The sequence below is a fragment of the Pan paniscus genome, chromosome 7 (genome assembly GCF_029289425.2).
Source record: "Pan paniscus chromosome 7, NHGRI_mPanPan1-v2.0_pri, whole genome shotgun sequence".
Classification (NCBI taxonomy): domain Eukaryota; kingdom Metazoa; phylum Chordata; class Mammalia; order Primates; family Hominidae; genus Pan; species Pan paniscus.
Window position 1 is genome coordinate 88,775,900 of NC_073256.2, and position 17,034 is coordinate 88,792,933.

Below are 17,034 nucleotides of genomic sequence, written 5' to 3' on the forward strand. Positions count from 1 at the left end.
TGCTGTCTCTGGAGTCCTATAGTTTATGGAGGGTGGAAGATTAAGCCAATCTCTACTTGAGAAGGCTACCAAGGAGAGAAACATTGTCCCCAGGGGAAAGCTAGATTTTAGACAAGGCAAAGAGCGGAGAGGAATGGGTGAAGAGATTGAGAATGACATTCTAGAAAGGACTTGGGAAGGAGGGACAGAGGGGAAGAGAGAAAGGATGGCTGGTCACCTAGATTATCTATAGGGATAAAAGTATAGCTAAAATAACCTACATTTTAGGTGGAGATAATACAGCTGCCTAAGCTTAGGTGAACTGCTTTTTGAATCTTAGTTTGCTCCTTCATAAAATTGGATTAATATAATACCAATTTGGCAGAGTTTTCAAAAAAAATGATGCCACATCCTGTGTTTCCAAACAGCCTTACCTTTCAAAACTCTTTTTGGAAGCTGTAAAGATAATCAAGTGATACCTGCCATTATGTAAAGGAATTTTGGAATCCGTCTTTGGGGAAATAAAAGCCATAAGAGAGAATGAAAGCTAATACTTTGTAGTTTAAGGATTTTTTTCCTTGATGTATCTAATTGGAAGGCCGAAAGAGTCTTGTCTTTTTTTTTTTTTTTTTTTTTTTGCCTGCTTCTTCTGAGACATCAAAAAACATCTTGATTTCTGCGGAGTAGATGAGATGGAGAAAGATGAGACAGGCAACAGAAATCTTAAGAGGCCACAGGTTAAGATGGGGCACTAAGCAGGGAGAGCACCAAAGGAAGTAGGCCAAAGTATTAATAGAAGATCCTAGAACAGATTAAGGCAAATCATTTACCTTTTTTCCATTGCCTTACTAATCTTTCTGGAGCCAATTACAAACTTTCATGTTTTATTTTAGGTCTCACAAGAATCTTTTCTTTTCTAAGTTGCAACATGGAACCCAGCAAGAAGACCTTACTAAGAAAGAAAGAAGAGTAGGAACTCTTCAAAGTGAGTACTGTTATAACAGTTTTAGAAGGGGAGAATTGATGTGTCCTCAAACAATCCAGCCATTGACTTTACCACTATAGCAAAAAAACACACACTTCAGAAAACTGAAGCACAAAGTCTTGACTTCATAGAGTTAATTGAGATAGTGTTTAATTTAGAAAGTTAGCTATTTTGACTGTCTAGCTTAGGGTTCTTTTGCTATGGTGGTACACTGCTTTTCTACCTTCACTGTGTTCAGCAACTTCAAGTATAGTCATATGCCACATCATGACATTTCAGTCAAAGACAGACTGCATTGCATATAGGATGGTGGTCCTGTAATAATGTAATGGAGCACATATGGAAACTTGATAATGTGACACTTGATTGATATTGGCATTGCATATCAAGTAGGGGAAATGATTGATAATTAGCAATGGTACTGGGGACCGTGGGTTTTCTATATGAATATATATATATGTATGTTTGTGTAAGTGTACTCTTAATAATGTTCACATAAGGACAAAATCACCCAATGCCCCATTTCTCAGAACATATCCCCCTTGTAAAGCAATCCGTGACTGTAGTTACTTTTCAGAAACATTAAGTACAGTTGATTCTTGTTATTCACAGTAGTTACGTTTAATAAAGTCTGAGAGTGTTGACTTAGCAAATTACAAGTTTCTTTTTGGTATGTATTCATTTAACAAATGTTTATTGACCCCACATTAATATTTTAGGTACTAAACTGATACTGAGATTTTTTTTTTTAATACTTTAAGTTTTAGGGTACATGTTCACAACGTGCAGGTTTGTTACATATGTATACATGTGCCATGTTGGTGTGCTGCACCCATTAACTCGTCATTTAGCATTAGGTATATCTCCTAATGCTATCCCTCCCCCCTCCCCCCTGAGATTTTTAATATGGATCTAAACCTAAATACTTATTGATAAAAATAATAGACATAATGAAATTAGGTTTATTTCTCCATGCTCATAAGGTACCATCTTGGTGCCAGGCAAATGATAGGCCTGCAGTAAATATTATAGAATAAATTTGTTCATACCTGATGGCTGATGACATGGCAACCATTAGCAAATATTTATAAATAGAGTTCTAAAATATTTACATTCATAGATATCATTCCCATTTTTAAAGATGAGAAAACGGAAACTCAGTAAAGTTATGTGCTTAATGTTGGTGGAGTTCCGGGATTGGTTTTCTATACCTATTGCTGCAAGATGGCTGGGAATCATTTTAAATGAGAATAATGTGAGCATTTTCCTAGGGTTTTAATTTCATAGTATGAAATTCAAAGAAAAGGAAATGTAGGCCAGGCTCAGTGGCTCACGCCTATAGTCCTAGCACTTTGGGACGCTGAGGCAGGTGGATTGCCTGAAGAGCTCAGGAGTTTGAGACCAGCCTTGGCAACATGGCGAAACCCCATTTCTACTAAAAATAGAAAAAATTAGCCAGGCATGGTGGTGCCTGCCTGTAATGCCAGCTACTCAGGAGGCTGAGGCACGAGAATCCAGCTTGAACCCAGGAGGTGGAGGTTGCACTCCAGCCTGTGTGACAGAGCGAGACTGTCTCAAAAAAGAGAAAACATGGTTTATCAGCAAACTCAAAGACTATAAACTCTTTGCAAACTGGCTTGACAGTGACTGTGGCTATTGAGTCTATAAGGTCTTTGAGTTTTAGCACATTTTATTAGGTGTCAGTAATAAGTACGTTTTCTTAAAAAAATCCAGTGTACTTCAGTGGTACCCAGGTACCCCCTCTTTATAGTTTGAGGATAATAATTTTGTTTGTGCTAAACCTTTTTTTCTCTTCTTTTTCTGTTTTTGGAGACAGAGTCTTACTTTGTTGCCCAGGCTGGAATGCAGTGCAGTGGTGAGATCTTGGCTCACCGTAGCATCTACCTTCCCAGGCTCAGTTGATCCTCCCACCTCAGCCTTCCAAGTAGCTGGGACCACAGGCACATGCCGCCACACCCTGCTATTTTTTTGTTCGTTCGTTTGTTTGTTTGTTTTGAGATGGGGTCTTGCACTGTCACCCTGGCTGGAGTGCGGTGGATCGATCTCGGCTCACTGCCACCTCCGTTTCCAGGTTTCAAGCAATTCTCCTGCCTCAGCCTCCTGAGTAGCTGGGATTACAGGAGTGTGCCACCACACCCAGCAGATTTTTGTATTTTTAGTAGAGACGGGGTTTCGCCATCTTGGCCAGGGTGGTCTGGAACTCCTAACCTCAGGAAATCCGCCCACCTCGGCCTCCCCAAAGTGCTGGGATTACAGGCGTGAGCCACCACACCCGGCCTTTTTGTGTTTTTTGTAGAGGTGGGGTTTTGCCATGTTGCCCCGGCAGGTCTCTAACTCCCAAACTCAAGCAATCTGCTCGCTGTAATTGTGCTGAGATTACAGGCATGAGCCACTGCTCCCAGCCCTGACCTTTTTTTCAAAAACTAGTTTTTGTATTGTAAAATTGACATATGCTTAGGGAAAAAAAATCAAGTTAATTCAGAAAAGTTGAAAGAAAAAGCCAAATCATCCAGATTTCATCAGTGCAGAAAAACTCACCAGCATTGAGTGAAATTATTAATATTTGAGTTGAAAGCTTTTTATAGGTAAATGCATTCAATCCTCAAAACAACCTTATGAGATTAGTGCTGTTTTTTTTTTTTTATCATCTCCATTATACAGATGAGGAAGCTGAGACTTAAAAAGGTAAATAAAATGCCTTTGGTTACACAGTGTATGAATAGAACAGGAGCCAAAATTTGAAATCAGACAGTCTGACTCCAGAGCCCAGGCCTTTAATTGCTTAGATGGACTACCTCAATAGAAGAATGTACAGATTGAAAGCAAATCAAATTTTAGAAAAATGTCATCAAGTTACATATGTTACTTTAAAATATATTTACATTTAATTTTTAATATGTAAAACTGAAGGATTCAGTACTTCAGATAAAGGTGGTTTCACAAGAAATCTATCAGTTACCTTTATGATCTGTGTAAAATAAAGAATATGAAATGCTTTAAGAGGTCAGTCAACTTTAGTTAATCAACTTTAGTCTGTTAATTGACCTTGCAAAAATTTCTTCCACCAATCCCCAAATTTTCTTGGTTATATTTTATATAATCAATAGTTGTAGCATTGTTTTCCTATGTTGGATTTTCAGTTCAAAATACTTTTTCATTTTGTAGAGACTTTTTTACTGACCTATGAGGGAAGTTGTTTAATTTCCAAATATCTTTCTGTTGCTGATTTTTAGTTTAATTCTATTTCAGTCTGTGAATATGCTTCGTAGATTTTTTTTTTTTTTTTAAGATTTGTTTTATGGCCCACAGTGTGGTTTATTTTGGTCCATTTGGATGTGCACAGAGAAGAACGTGAATTCTGGCATTGTTGAATGAAGTGTTTTAAAATGTCAATTAGGTCAAGTTTTTAATAATGCTGTTCAGGTATTCTATATATGTACTCTTTTCCTGTCTATTGTTGTATCAATTAGAAAAGTGATAAATCTCCCAAATATAATTATGAATTTGTCTTTACATTTATGTGATTATTTGCTTTTTGCTATTTTAGTCCCCTAGCACCTATTTAAACGTTTCTCCTAATGCTAAAATCTCTCCATCAGAGCTAGTGTGGTTTCCATTTTCCTGACTGGAACACACCCAATATATATGTCAAAATCCCATACATGTCAACATCCCATGTTTGTAGTAGGGTAATCTTACTGTTTTTCAAGAGTATCTTGACTATTCTGATGTTTTGGTGTTCCATATTGTCAGGGAAAAAACCTAGCCATAGGGCTTTATAAGCAGTAAACCTGCTGCTACTTTATAGGTACAAAAGGTAGACAACAAGACTTAGTGACTTAATGAGTTAGAGTAAGACAGATTATTATAGCAAACAACATGGCATTGATGTAGTTGTTCAGATTTCCCTACCCCAAGTCCGGTGGACTATGCAACAGGCCTAAATGGATGCTGTGAAGGCAGTAAGTTATATTTCAGCTGAGGAAAACTCAGAGCCAAGGGCCCAGTGCTTTTTGAGTAAGCAACAAAACATTGTAACAAATAGCAAACAAGCCAGTACCCTCTCCCAGGAGAGAGCAGTTGGCCTGGTCATCATGTTGTGGTTTCCTTGACCTGCTTAATTGCCTATCTGACTGGCTATAGAAAATGCACTATTTCAGGAGATGAATAAGGCTTTTGTACATTCAACAGGAATTGCAGGAGTGCTCAGAGCCAATAGTGGACTACCTTGTCTTAACACATAATTTTAGAATAATTTTGTTAAACTATACGAAGAACCCTGTTGAGATTTTTATGTGAAATTGCATTGTTAACAATAGATGATTTTGCAGAGAACTGACACCATTACATTAAGTTTCCTATGCATGAACAAAATATATTTCTCTAACATGTTTTTATATATACAGTCATCCCTTGGTTTTCACAGGGGATTGGTTCCAGGACCCATCCCCCTGCCCCCACAGCAGGGATACCAGAATTCTCAAATGCTCAAGTCCCTTACATAAAATGGCATAGTCTTTGCATATAGACCTGTGCACCCGCCTACCACATGCTTTAACTCATCCCCAAATTACTTACAGTAACTAAAACAATGTAAATGATAACTAAATTGTAGTAAATAATTGTTAGACTATATTTTTTATTTGTATCACTTTTATTATTGTAGTTATTATATATAAATATATATTATATATTACATATAATATATATTTATATATAATATATTATATATATATGACCTATGAGGGAAGTTGTTTAATTTCCAAATATCTTTCTGTTACTGATTTTTAGTTTAATTCTATTTCAGTCTGTGAATATGCCTCATAGATTTTTTTTTTAAAGATTTGTTTTATGGCCCACAGTATGGTTTATATATAATATAATATATAATATATAATGTACATAATATATATAATTATAATATATAATAATTATACTATATATCATATATTATATAAAAACCCATATATAATATATTATATAATAATTTATATATTATAATATAATTTATATAAATTATATATAATATATATAATTTATATAAATTATATATTATAGTATATATAATTATATATAATTATATAAATTATATATATTATATTATATATAATTATATATATAAATTATATAATATATAAATATATAAATAATATATAATTATATATATAATTATATATTATATAATTATATATATGATTTTATATAATATATAATTATATAATATATAATTATATATTATATATAAAAATATATAAAGAATATATATAAATTATATAATTTATATAAATTATATATATTATATACATTATAATTTATATATAATTATAAAGCTTTACTATGTATATAAAACATGTTATGAGAAGCTTTATCTATCTATCTACCTATCTACTTACCTACCTACCTACCTAACTGTTAGCCCTCTATATTCGCAGGTTCCACATCTGTGGATTCAACCAACCTTGGAATAAAATATTTGGGGGGAAAAATACATATAAATTTTTATATATTATATATGTAAATATATATATTGCATATAATATATATTATATATGTTATATTAACATATATATAAATATATATTAAATATATTTATATATAATAAATTTATATATTGGTTGAATCCATAGATTCAACCTTGGAATAAAATTCAACCTTGGAATAAAATATTCGGGGGGGAAATATATATATATTTTATATATAATATATATAGCATATTATAAATTTATTATATATAAATATATATTATATACAACATATATATTATATATAACATATTGTATATACCATATATTATATAGTATAATAATATTATATATTATATATAAATATTATATATATATATAATATATATAAAACATATATCTTTTTTTCACCCCAAATATTTTATTCCAAGGTTGGTTGAATCCACAGATGTAGAACCTGCGAATATAGAAGGCCAGCAGTAGGTAGGTAGGTAAGTAGATAGGTAGATAGATAAAGCTTCTCATAACATGTTTTATATACATAGTAAAGCTTTATAATTTACTACATACAAATGTGTCACTTTTGCTAAAGTTATCTAAGAGGCCATGACATGATGGCTCATACCTGTAATTCCAGCACTTTGGGAGGCCAAGGCAGGAGGATTACTTGAGCCCAGGAATTAAGAGACCAGCCTGTGCAATATAGTGAAACCATGTCTTTACAAAAAAATTTTTAAAAATTAGTCGGGCATGGCGGCCGGTGCCTCTAGTCCCAGCTACTCAGGAGGCTGAGGTGAGGGAGGATAAGGCAGAAGTATCACTTGAGCCCAGGAGTTTGAGCTATGATCATACCACTGCACTTCAGCCTAGGCAAAAGAGAGAGACCCTATCTCTTAAAAAAAAAAGTTATCTCTAAGAATGTTAGATTTTTTTGTGGCTATTGTAAATAGTATCTTTATATTGTTTTAATTAAATTATTTTAACTGTTTGTTGCTAACGAATAGAAATCCTATTGCTAATGAGTGAAATCCTTTTTGTGTATTGATCTTACTGATCTTTTAATTCTATTTGTAGATTCTCTTAGGTTTTCTGCCTAAACAGTTATCATTTTTCAGTAATTACAGTTCTGTTTCTTTTCAGTTACATATATTTGTCTTACCAAACTGACTATGAATAAGAAAGAAGGAGTGAGGAAAGGATTATGCTTCTTAGTACTCCTAAAACATTATCGTAAGAAAATTTCAACGATCCTATGCAATAAATATTTTTCCTTTTTTTTTAAACAGATAATGAAAAGACAGGTTCAGGGATGTGAAATGATTTATTTAAAGACATATAAAAGAATCAAGACTCAAAACACCCCCCCTCTGATTTCAAAGGCTGATCTTTGCACTATACCATGCTGCTTCCAGATTTGAAGGAAAAAATTAAACATGTACTTTTTCTTAGAATCGCTTAAAAAAGGAATTTCATGATAATCATTAAAAATATAATTGCTCTTTTTTCTTTAATGTAAAACAATATTTATGACATTATTTTTCTACTTTTAGGTACAAAAAAGAAAAAAGAAAGCAGAAGAGCCACTGAAAGCAGAATACCTGTTTCCAAGAGTCAGCCGGTAACTCCTGAAAAACATCGAGCTAGAAAAAGACAGGTATTTGGTTTTTTTAATATTCGAATAACACTTATGGACATTAAAGTTATAAGTTGAATAATTGTGGTTATTTCTGTTCAACCTCCCCAAAATTTTGAGTGTAAAATATTTACCCTTTGCCATCTTTTATTTTGCCGTCTTAGATAGGTGACTAATCAGCCTATTCAAAATGAAATACTTCACCCACATTAAAAAGTCTTAAGTTGGGTGTTGGTACTGACATCTGTTTGGAATTATTGTGATACTATCATAAAATCTATTTATTAGATGTAAGGTGGGACTTAACTCCACATTATAAGCTTTGATGTTTAAATTTTCCTAACAGGGATCCAGTTTAAAAAAGAGTTTTCTTTACTTAAAAACAAAGAAAAGATACCGTTTGATCACAAAATTTTATTAAGGTGGGTCAATTTAGGGCTTGATTCATTTGCTTCCCCTTTCAGTGACTATAGTCTTGTGCCATCTGTCCAGTGTCTGAAACCATTATTTTATGTATTTTTTGATTGTCTAGTTGTTCACAGCAGATGGATAAATCTGGTCTTTGTTTTTGTGGGGTGTGTGTGTGTGTGTGTGTGTGTGTGTGTGTTTCCCCCTTGTTTTTGTAGAGATGGTGTCTCACAATGTTGCCTAGGCTGGTCTTGAATTACTTGGCTTGAGTGATCCTCCCGCCTTGGGCTCCAAAAGTCCTGGGACTGTAGGCATGAGCTACTGCACCCAGTCAGGCCCTTGTTTTCTTTTGTGGCTGGAACCGTTTTCTTACTCGAAGGTGCCTTTTTTTTTTTTTTTTTTTGACAAGCTAATTGCAAATAGTTCATACTGAGGTGTTGCAGATAGTGTCAAGTTGCACGCTACTCGGAATATCTTCTGTGACTCAAGGTTATGTTACCCTTCATTTCTCCCCCAGTGAACATAGCAAGCAACTTCTACTTTTGATTTGCTTCCTACACATATTACTTGCCTTTGTGATTCCCTTTTTTAGCCTTGCCATCTCTGGCCTTTGGTAGGTTGAGGGGAGCTCCTGCTGTTGCTGACCAGAGATTTAGGGGGTGTACCTCAGGGTATTTTCATTAGAAAAACAGATGGCACACGCTTCCTGAGATCTGTAGACAGAGTTGCTTTTTCATACACCTAAGTTGCACTGATTATTTATACCCTTTCTACCTACATTATGGTTCAGGTTGTAAATTTCTCTTAACTTTTTTCAGAGTTTGGGATTTTATTTCTTGTTGCTTTTGGGTGAATTCCCAAAGGAGAAGAGGGAAATGCTAACCTTATGCTACCATATGCGACCACAGTCATGCATACGTTTTGTGCTGGATTTTTTTTGCAGTTTGAATATGATGTACATGTATATAGTTTGTTTATTTATCCTGCTTGGTATTTTCTGAGCTTCCTGAATCTGTAGTTTGGTGTCTGTCTTTAGTTTTGGAAAATGCTCAGCCATTATTACTTCAAATCTTTCTTTTGTTTCTTTCCTTCTTCTTCTGGTGTTCCCATTATGATTCCAAATGTTACACCTTTTAAGATTGTCCCACTGTTCTTAGTTATTCCTTTATCTTTTTTCATTCTTTTTTCTGTTTACTTTTCAGTTTGAGAACTTTCTATTAATATATCTTCAAATGTACTGATTCTTTCTTCAGCTGTGTTTAATCTGCTTATGAGCCCATCAGAGGCATTGTTCATTTCTGTTACCATGTTGATTTCTGGCATTTCCCTTTGGTTCTTTCTTAGAGTTTTCATCTCTCCATTTACATTTACCCATCTGTTCTTGCATGTTGTCCACTTTTTCCATTAAATCCTTTGACATATTGATCATAATCATTTTAAATTCCAAGTCTGACAATTTCAAAATCTGTGCCATATCTTGAGTGTGGTCCTGGTGCTTGCTTTGTCTCTTCAGACTGTGTTTTTTGCTTTTTAGCATGTTTATAATATTTTGCTGATAGCTAGACATGATATATCAGGTAAAAGGAAATGAGATAAATGATCCTTTAATGTGAGGTTTTATGTTTATCTGTCTAGGAGTTATCGTTTGCTGTAGCTGTAGGTGTCAAAGGCTAAAATTTCCTTTAGTGTCCTGTTTTTGTCTCTCTTGTTGTCTCTGGGTTTCCCTAGAGACTGCTTTTTAATAAGAATCTGAGGGACCTCTTTCAACTATAATGCCCAGGATCCTGACTAATGTGGTGGTAAGGTAAGGGGAGGTGAAGCGTTCTGGAGTCCTGTGCATAGGTCTCCTTCTTTTAGTAAGCCTGTGTCCTAGGCTGTGACCTTCATAAGTGCTTCTCAGCCCACCACCCCTTGGGTGAGACATGAAGGCTAGAGAGGGGTGGAGTTGAGTATTTCCACAGGTAAGTTAGGTTCTGGTAAAACCTCAGTTGGTTAGGTTCTGGCAAAATTAGTTTCTCTTGAGGAAAGGATTTTGTTAAGAAGACCAGAACACTTTCCTCATTTATTTTGAAATGGGGAGTATTTCTAATTGGGGAGTATTTCAAAATGGCTACTTTTTCCCTCTGCCTGTTAGAAGCAGTAAGGAATTTTTGTGTGATCTTTACCCTGAGACCTGGGGGGGCTCCTGGAGATAAAACTCACAAAAGTTTGTGAGTCCCTCTGAAACTGGGCCCTTGGAGTTTTTAACTCTCAAGCTTATCCACACTGATCCTCCATCAGTTCCTCAGTCACAGTTAATTGCTCCTACCAGTATTGGCTCCAGCTGTGAGCTTCTGCTCCTGGCCTTTCTGTCCCCAGTAATTCTTGTGATTTTCTCAATCTGCCTCTCTCTTTAGTTTTCAGGGCAGCAGTTTGCCCTGTGACATTTGTTCTTTGATGTATCTAAGAAGAGTTACTGAGTTTCAGTTTGTTCAACAGTTTTTTTCTTCTGGGGACTGGAGTGATGATTTCCAAGCTCTTCACATGTTAGATTGGAAACCAGAAGTCTCTGCCTTGTACATATAACTGATCTTTCCCTATAGTTCTTCCAGCAGCCATTCCAAATGAGGTGTTATTTACAGATATATATGAAGAAAACAGTTGTTTCTCTTCTATTCAAAACGAAATGTAGGATATTGACCACATAATCAGTGATAATATCTATCACCATTTCCTATGCCAAAAAAGAATTCTGTGGATATCACAAGGGCCTGGTTTTATTTTTTAGCTTTCCGTTGTTGGCCTTTTGTTAAAATACTTGTTTTAGAAGATAAGTGACAGACTTAATTTTATTTTGTATTGAGGTTTTTTAAAAAAAAAACTTACGGCAATAGCCCATGTCTACTTGGACAGTTTTCTTTTGCTGCATTGGTCTGTTAAAGATATTTCTTCCTTCCTTATCAGAATTAAAGAGCCCTCCTTTTATAAACTTATTCCATTAAAGAAGAAAGTAAATGCCTTTCAAACTGTTTTCCATAAACAGTATGTAATGAGAAATACTGTAGCAGTATTTTCTTTTACTATTCGTAGTATCATTTTAAGGCATTAAAAAGCATTATTTGTTCTTTAGAATGGATATACAGTTCAGATCTGAGTTATGTAATCTCTAGCCTTGGGAAAGAAAAAGATTGGTGTGTTTTAATTTGTTATGTGCTCTTTGTATCTTTTCAGGCTATTGGCATGGCTGGGGTTGTTACGATTTTGTATTTGATTTTTTGAGAAAATAAAAGACAAATGACAATAAAACAAAGGAAATGGGGTTGTATGGGTTTAATGTCCAGAAATACGTCATCTTAAACTCTTCCCTTAATTATTACTATCAGTGGAATCTGGTACAATCAGTTAAATGTATAAAATGAGGAAATGGAAAGTTTTAAGCACAATAGTAGACTTTATGAAATTGTACTGCCCATATGTTTTCTTTCTGATCTGACACAGGTCAGTTGTGTCACTCATTAAACTCTAGCTATAGAAAGTAGAAGTTGGTACCAATGACTACTAGGCCACTTGAACCTCTAAACTTAAAAATTACAGCTTTCCTTACCTGCCAGACGATAGCTTATTCTGTATGATGTTTTCAAAACTCTTTCAGTCACAGGTAAAATTAAGCAAAGACTGAAAACATTTAGATCAAGCAAAACAATCAAGGCATAATCAACCATGAAGTAACACTATATCAAGCTAAAGTTACTCTTTTTCAATAGAAGAAAAAAATAAAATACTTAATGCTAAACACTGTTAGTTTTCAGTTAATCTATACTGACAACATTACTACTTTCCTCTAGGTTAGGGGTGAGCAAAATTTTTCTATAAAGAGTAAGATTTATAATATACTTATTACTAATGGATTTTATGTATATTTCACATACATAGTTTCTGTTACATATTTTAAATATATTTTTTAAATGACTTAAATTTTAATATGGTTCTTAGCTCCGGGGCTGTAGAAAACCAGCCTTGGGCTGGGTTTTGGCAGTGGCTTGCTGTCCCCTGCTATAGATGATACATTGGAAAATACTGCTTAAACATACTGCACCCAGGACCCCAAATAGGATTCAGAAAACATTGGTCATTTCTTGAAAGAAAGGGGCTTTTGTATTGTATCAAACGTCGTCTGTGCACCTTATTAAAAATACTACAGCTCAGATAAGAACAAGAAAACAATGCTGTATATGTGTATGAAATTTGTCTAAACCACAAACTACTTTTTAAAGCTGAATAAAGTATATGACAAGTTTTTGAAAGAACAGAAATGCTTAACTTGGAGACCATGGAGTTGATAACCTCTTTAAAGAGAGTTTATGTGGCCCCCAAATTTGTATATGAAATTTTAGATACTATACTTTTCTGTGGAGTATGTCTGTAAGATTTATATGACCCCAAAGATTAATAACCCACTGTTGAAGTGCTTTTAATCAGTCACCCCACACATGAAAAATTTATTAATGCATCTCTTGTTTTTTGTCAGTTAATGACAAGCAGTGTAGTGAGGTTTTGTAGGAGTGAAGGCCGAGTCAGGCAGTAATAGATGGTCATAGGAGGCTGTCAGCCTTTGTCTAGCGATTGAATAGCCATGTACTTGTAAGCAGCACAGTTGCCGATAGGTGTGCTGCAGACAAACAAAAGCAAAAGCACGTACAGAAGAGACCAGGTTCGTATCTTGGATTTAAGTCACAAAGCAGAGGAATAGCAAGAACAGGGGATCAGGTTTAAGGTAGCTCAAACAAACTTCTGCATGGGTTTGGTTACGGTCACTGCCAACTTTTTGGTACTGAGTCATACACGAGATGGTTCTCATGTCATGTTTGTATTCTTCAGGCCACCTTGAATTCTTTCTAATATTGCATCAGACAATTGAACTGGATTTTTTTTTCTTCGATTATAGTAAAGTACACATGATATAAAATTTACCATTTGCCATTTTAACTATTTTTAAGTGTACAGTTTGGTAGCATTAAATATATTCATATTGTGCTACCATCACTACCATCTATCAATAGCACTCTTCCTCTTACAAAACTGAAACCGTACTCATTAAACAGTAAGTCCATTTCCATCCCCCCAGCCCCCTTGCCACCATCATTCTACTTTCTGTTTATGAGTTGGACTATTCTAGGCACCTCATATCAGAAGTAGCATAGTATTTTTCTTTTTCTGTCTAACCTAATGTCCTCAAGGTTTATCCATGTTCTAGAATGTGTCGGAACTTCCTTTTTAAGGCTGAATTATATAAGTATAATATATAATATAATTTTGTTTATCCATTTATCAGTTGATGGACAGTTGGGTTGCATCCACATTTTAACTATTGTGAATAATGCTGCTATGAACATGGATGTACAAATACCTCTTCAGGTCCCTGCTCTCGACTCTTTTAGATATGTACCCAGAAGTGGAATTGCTGGATCATATGGTAGTCCTTTTAAAAAATTTTTTGGGTAACTGTCATACTGTTTTCCATAGTGGTGCTATAATTTTACATTCCCACCACTAGTGCACACAGGTTCCAATTTATCCATATCCTCACCAACACTTATTTTGTTTTTTTTTTGATAGCAGCCATCTGAATGAGTGGGTTGATGAACCGGGTTTTTAAAGAAAATGTGAAGTGCTGGAGAATTTCTTGTAGTCTAGACACAGTAAATAACCACGCAGATGGTCAAATTGCTCTTTCACCATGCCAACAGAAGGAATAATTAGTTGCCTGTAGCAAATGCCAAGTATCAGTAATTTTTCTGTGTATAGTATTAAATTTGATTTTTAAAAATGTTTAGGAATTTTCTCCCAGCATAAAATTAAATGTTTTTAATTAGTTTATGTTAGTTGTGTTTTTGAAAGTCTATTTTAGACAAGATTTGAGTTTTATATGGGTGTGTAATACTTCCCCTACCATAGGCAGAACAGGTTTTTCACTGAGTTCATTAGTGAACTACTAAACATTCACAAAGCCTATTTGGAGATTTGGAGGATAATAAATACAACTATTAACAATTGTAGAAGAGCATTTTAAGAGACAGTGTGGGCTTAAAGTCAGACAAATTCAGTTGACATGTAGCACTGCCACTTTCTAGCTATCTGATCTTGGGCAGCTGAGCTTACATAAAATGAACAGTAATAATAATGACCCCTAAAAATGTTATGATAAATGTAAAATCTTTTAAAAATCTAAGAAATGTTTAGAGAAGTCTTCCGTCTTTAAGAAACTAAGCATTATTTTGATTTTTTAAAACTGGCATTTATAGTAGGTATTTTCTTTTTGAATAATTGTTTCTGTAAATAACTGTTTTACTTTTTATCAAAAGGCATGGCTTTGGGAAGAAGACAAGAATTTGAGATCTGGTGTGAGGAAATATGGAGAGGGAAACTGGTCTAAAATACTGTTGCATTATAAATTCAACAACCGGACAAGTGTCATGTTAAAAGACAGATGGAGGACCATGAAGAAACTAAAACTGATTTGCTCAGACAGCGAAGACTGATTGTGTTTGTAAAAGCTTGATGAAAGGACAGTTAAGTATTTTGATCACTGCATTTTGTTTGAAACTTGTGTCATTGATGTAATTTAAAACTTTTGTTTAAAGCATTACAGTATTTTTCTGTGACCATCAATTAATATGAGGGTTTGTGCTACAAGAGTTAAAGCATATGCTATCCTTGTATTCTTTAAGAACCTTATTTTGATAAAATGTAAATTTGTTGAACCCTGCCACATTTAGTATCCCCACCCCCAAATCCTGTTCCAATGAAAAAATTAAAACCTGATACGAAAAAAAAAAAATTTCAGTTAACCTATTTTGTGTCTGTAGGCTGACCTCAACCCTGTAACGTAACCCATTAAAATGAATTTCTTTTTTTTTAAGACAGAGTTTCTCTCTGTTGCCCAGGCTGGAGTGCAGTGGCGCAATTTCAGCTCACTACAACCACTGCCTCCCAGGTTCAAGCGATTCTCCTGCCTCAGCCTCCTGAGTAGCTGGGATTACAGGCACACACCACCACGCCCAGCTAATTTTTGTATTTTTAGTAGAGGCGGGGTTTCACCATGCTGGTCAGGATGGTCTCCAACTCCTGACTTCATGATCCACCCACCTCGGCCTCCCAAAGTGCTGAGATTACAGACGTGAGCCACTGCGTCCTGCCTAAAATGAATTTTCTAGATGATTGAATAACAGTAGTCCTTTGATAGAAGATAATGACTTGGTTTATGGCCTTAATATACTACTTAATTACTTAAGATGTTTATTAATAGAATGATAAATGTACAGAGTAACCTATAAGCATGACATACTTTTGCTTTCAGTAGTTTCATGTAAAGAAAAAAACTTGAAAATAGTAATACCTGAGGACCCATGGGAATAATAGACACTGGGGAGGTAGGGTGGGGAGCGGGAGCAAGAGCTGAAAAACTACCTACTGGGGACTGTGCTCACTTCCTGGGTGACAGGATCATACGTACCCCAAACCTCAACATCACACAGTATACTCAGCTAACAAAACTGCACATGTGTTTCCTGAATCTAAAATAAAAATCGAAATAATTTTTTTAAAAAAGAAAAAGACAATAGTATTACCCATGGGACAAAATTTGTACTATTAGCAAGAATCATTTTGTGTCTCATTTAGAAACCATTTGACTTTTGTTCCAGTGTTTAAACTTTGACAAAAATGGTTTTGAATAGATCTTTATAACCTGATGCCATAAATACAAGATTCTCTGATACCTTCATTTAATATATCAATATTGGGCCTAAAACAGTATTCTGTAAAACTTAAATTGGTATTAACTATGATCATCTTGATGTCTATGATAGATAATAAACAAGGTCATACATACCTTACTAAACAATTTTGGTTTTTCACCAACATTTTATTCTTTAAAAGATTTAGACTAACAGAATTATTTAGCATTTCGAGTCGTGTGCTTTATTTAGCAAGTGAGTAAAAATATTGGAATATTGAAGTATTTGCATAAAAAATCAAATAGTGGTGTTTTGTAATCTCTATTATATTTCCTATTAAGGTTTCATATATTACTTTCCCATTGTTCCTGAATTTGTTATCCTATATATAAACAGAAACATGGATGAGTACCATATGCTTCCTGACTCCTTTATCTTGTTACACCACAAGATACTGCACTATTTATTGGAGATATTTTGTAGTGCCAAGGCTGGCATCATGAGCCAAAATAGACTTGTTAAGTCAGCCTCATTCCAAACACCTGCTATAAATCATCAAATCTAAGTTGCCATTAATTGTAAGATGTCCTGTTATTTCACACACAACTAGAAAAGAAAAATCGGTATCAATTATAGTATGGTGCTTTCTTATTTTGAATTTTACTTATTAGAAGAGCTATTTTAGATGTATTTAAACATAAGATTTTTATCACATAACTTGTGGATACAAAAAAAGAGAAATTGTAAGCAAAATAAGTTGGGTAATATATTCCTAAAACCTCATCTTCTCCAGTCTGAGTATTTTTTTGAATCCTTTTTTTGTTTTGTTTT

At 34.4% G+C, this 17,034-nt stretch overlaps 1 protein-coding gene across 2 annotated transcripts in view; it reads left to right on the top strand.

Moving 5' to 3' along the window:
- TERF1 (telomeric repeat binding factor 1) overlaps positions 1-16,614 on the top strand; it is a 38,989-nt gene extending 22,375 nt beyond the window's left edge. For both annotated transcript variants that reach the window (XM_014345953.5, XM_008956694.5), the window contains 3 exons: positions 873-964; positions 7,998-8,101; positions 14,830-16,614. In XM_014345953.5, the coding sequence (XP_014201439.2) occupies positions 873-964; positions 7,998-8,101; positions 14,830-15,006 (373 nt within the window). In that variant the 3' untranslated portion in view covers positions 15,007-16,614. The remainder of the gene's footprint in view (positions 1-872; positions 965-7,997; positions 8,102-14,829) is intronic.
- The last annotated feature ends 420 nt before the right edge of the window (positions 16,615-17,034 follow it).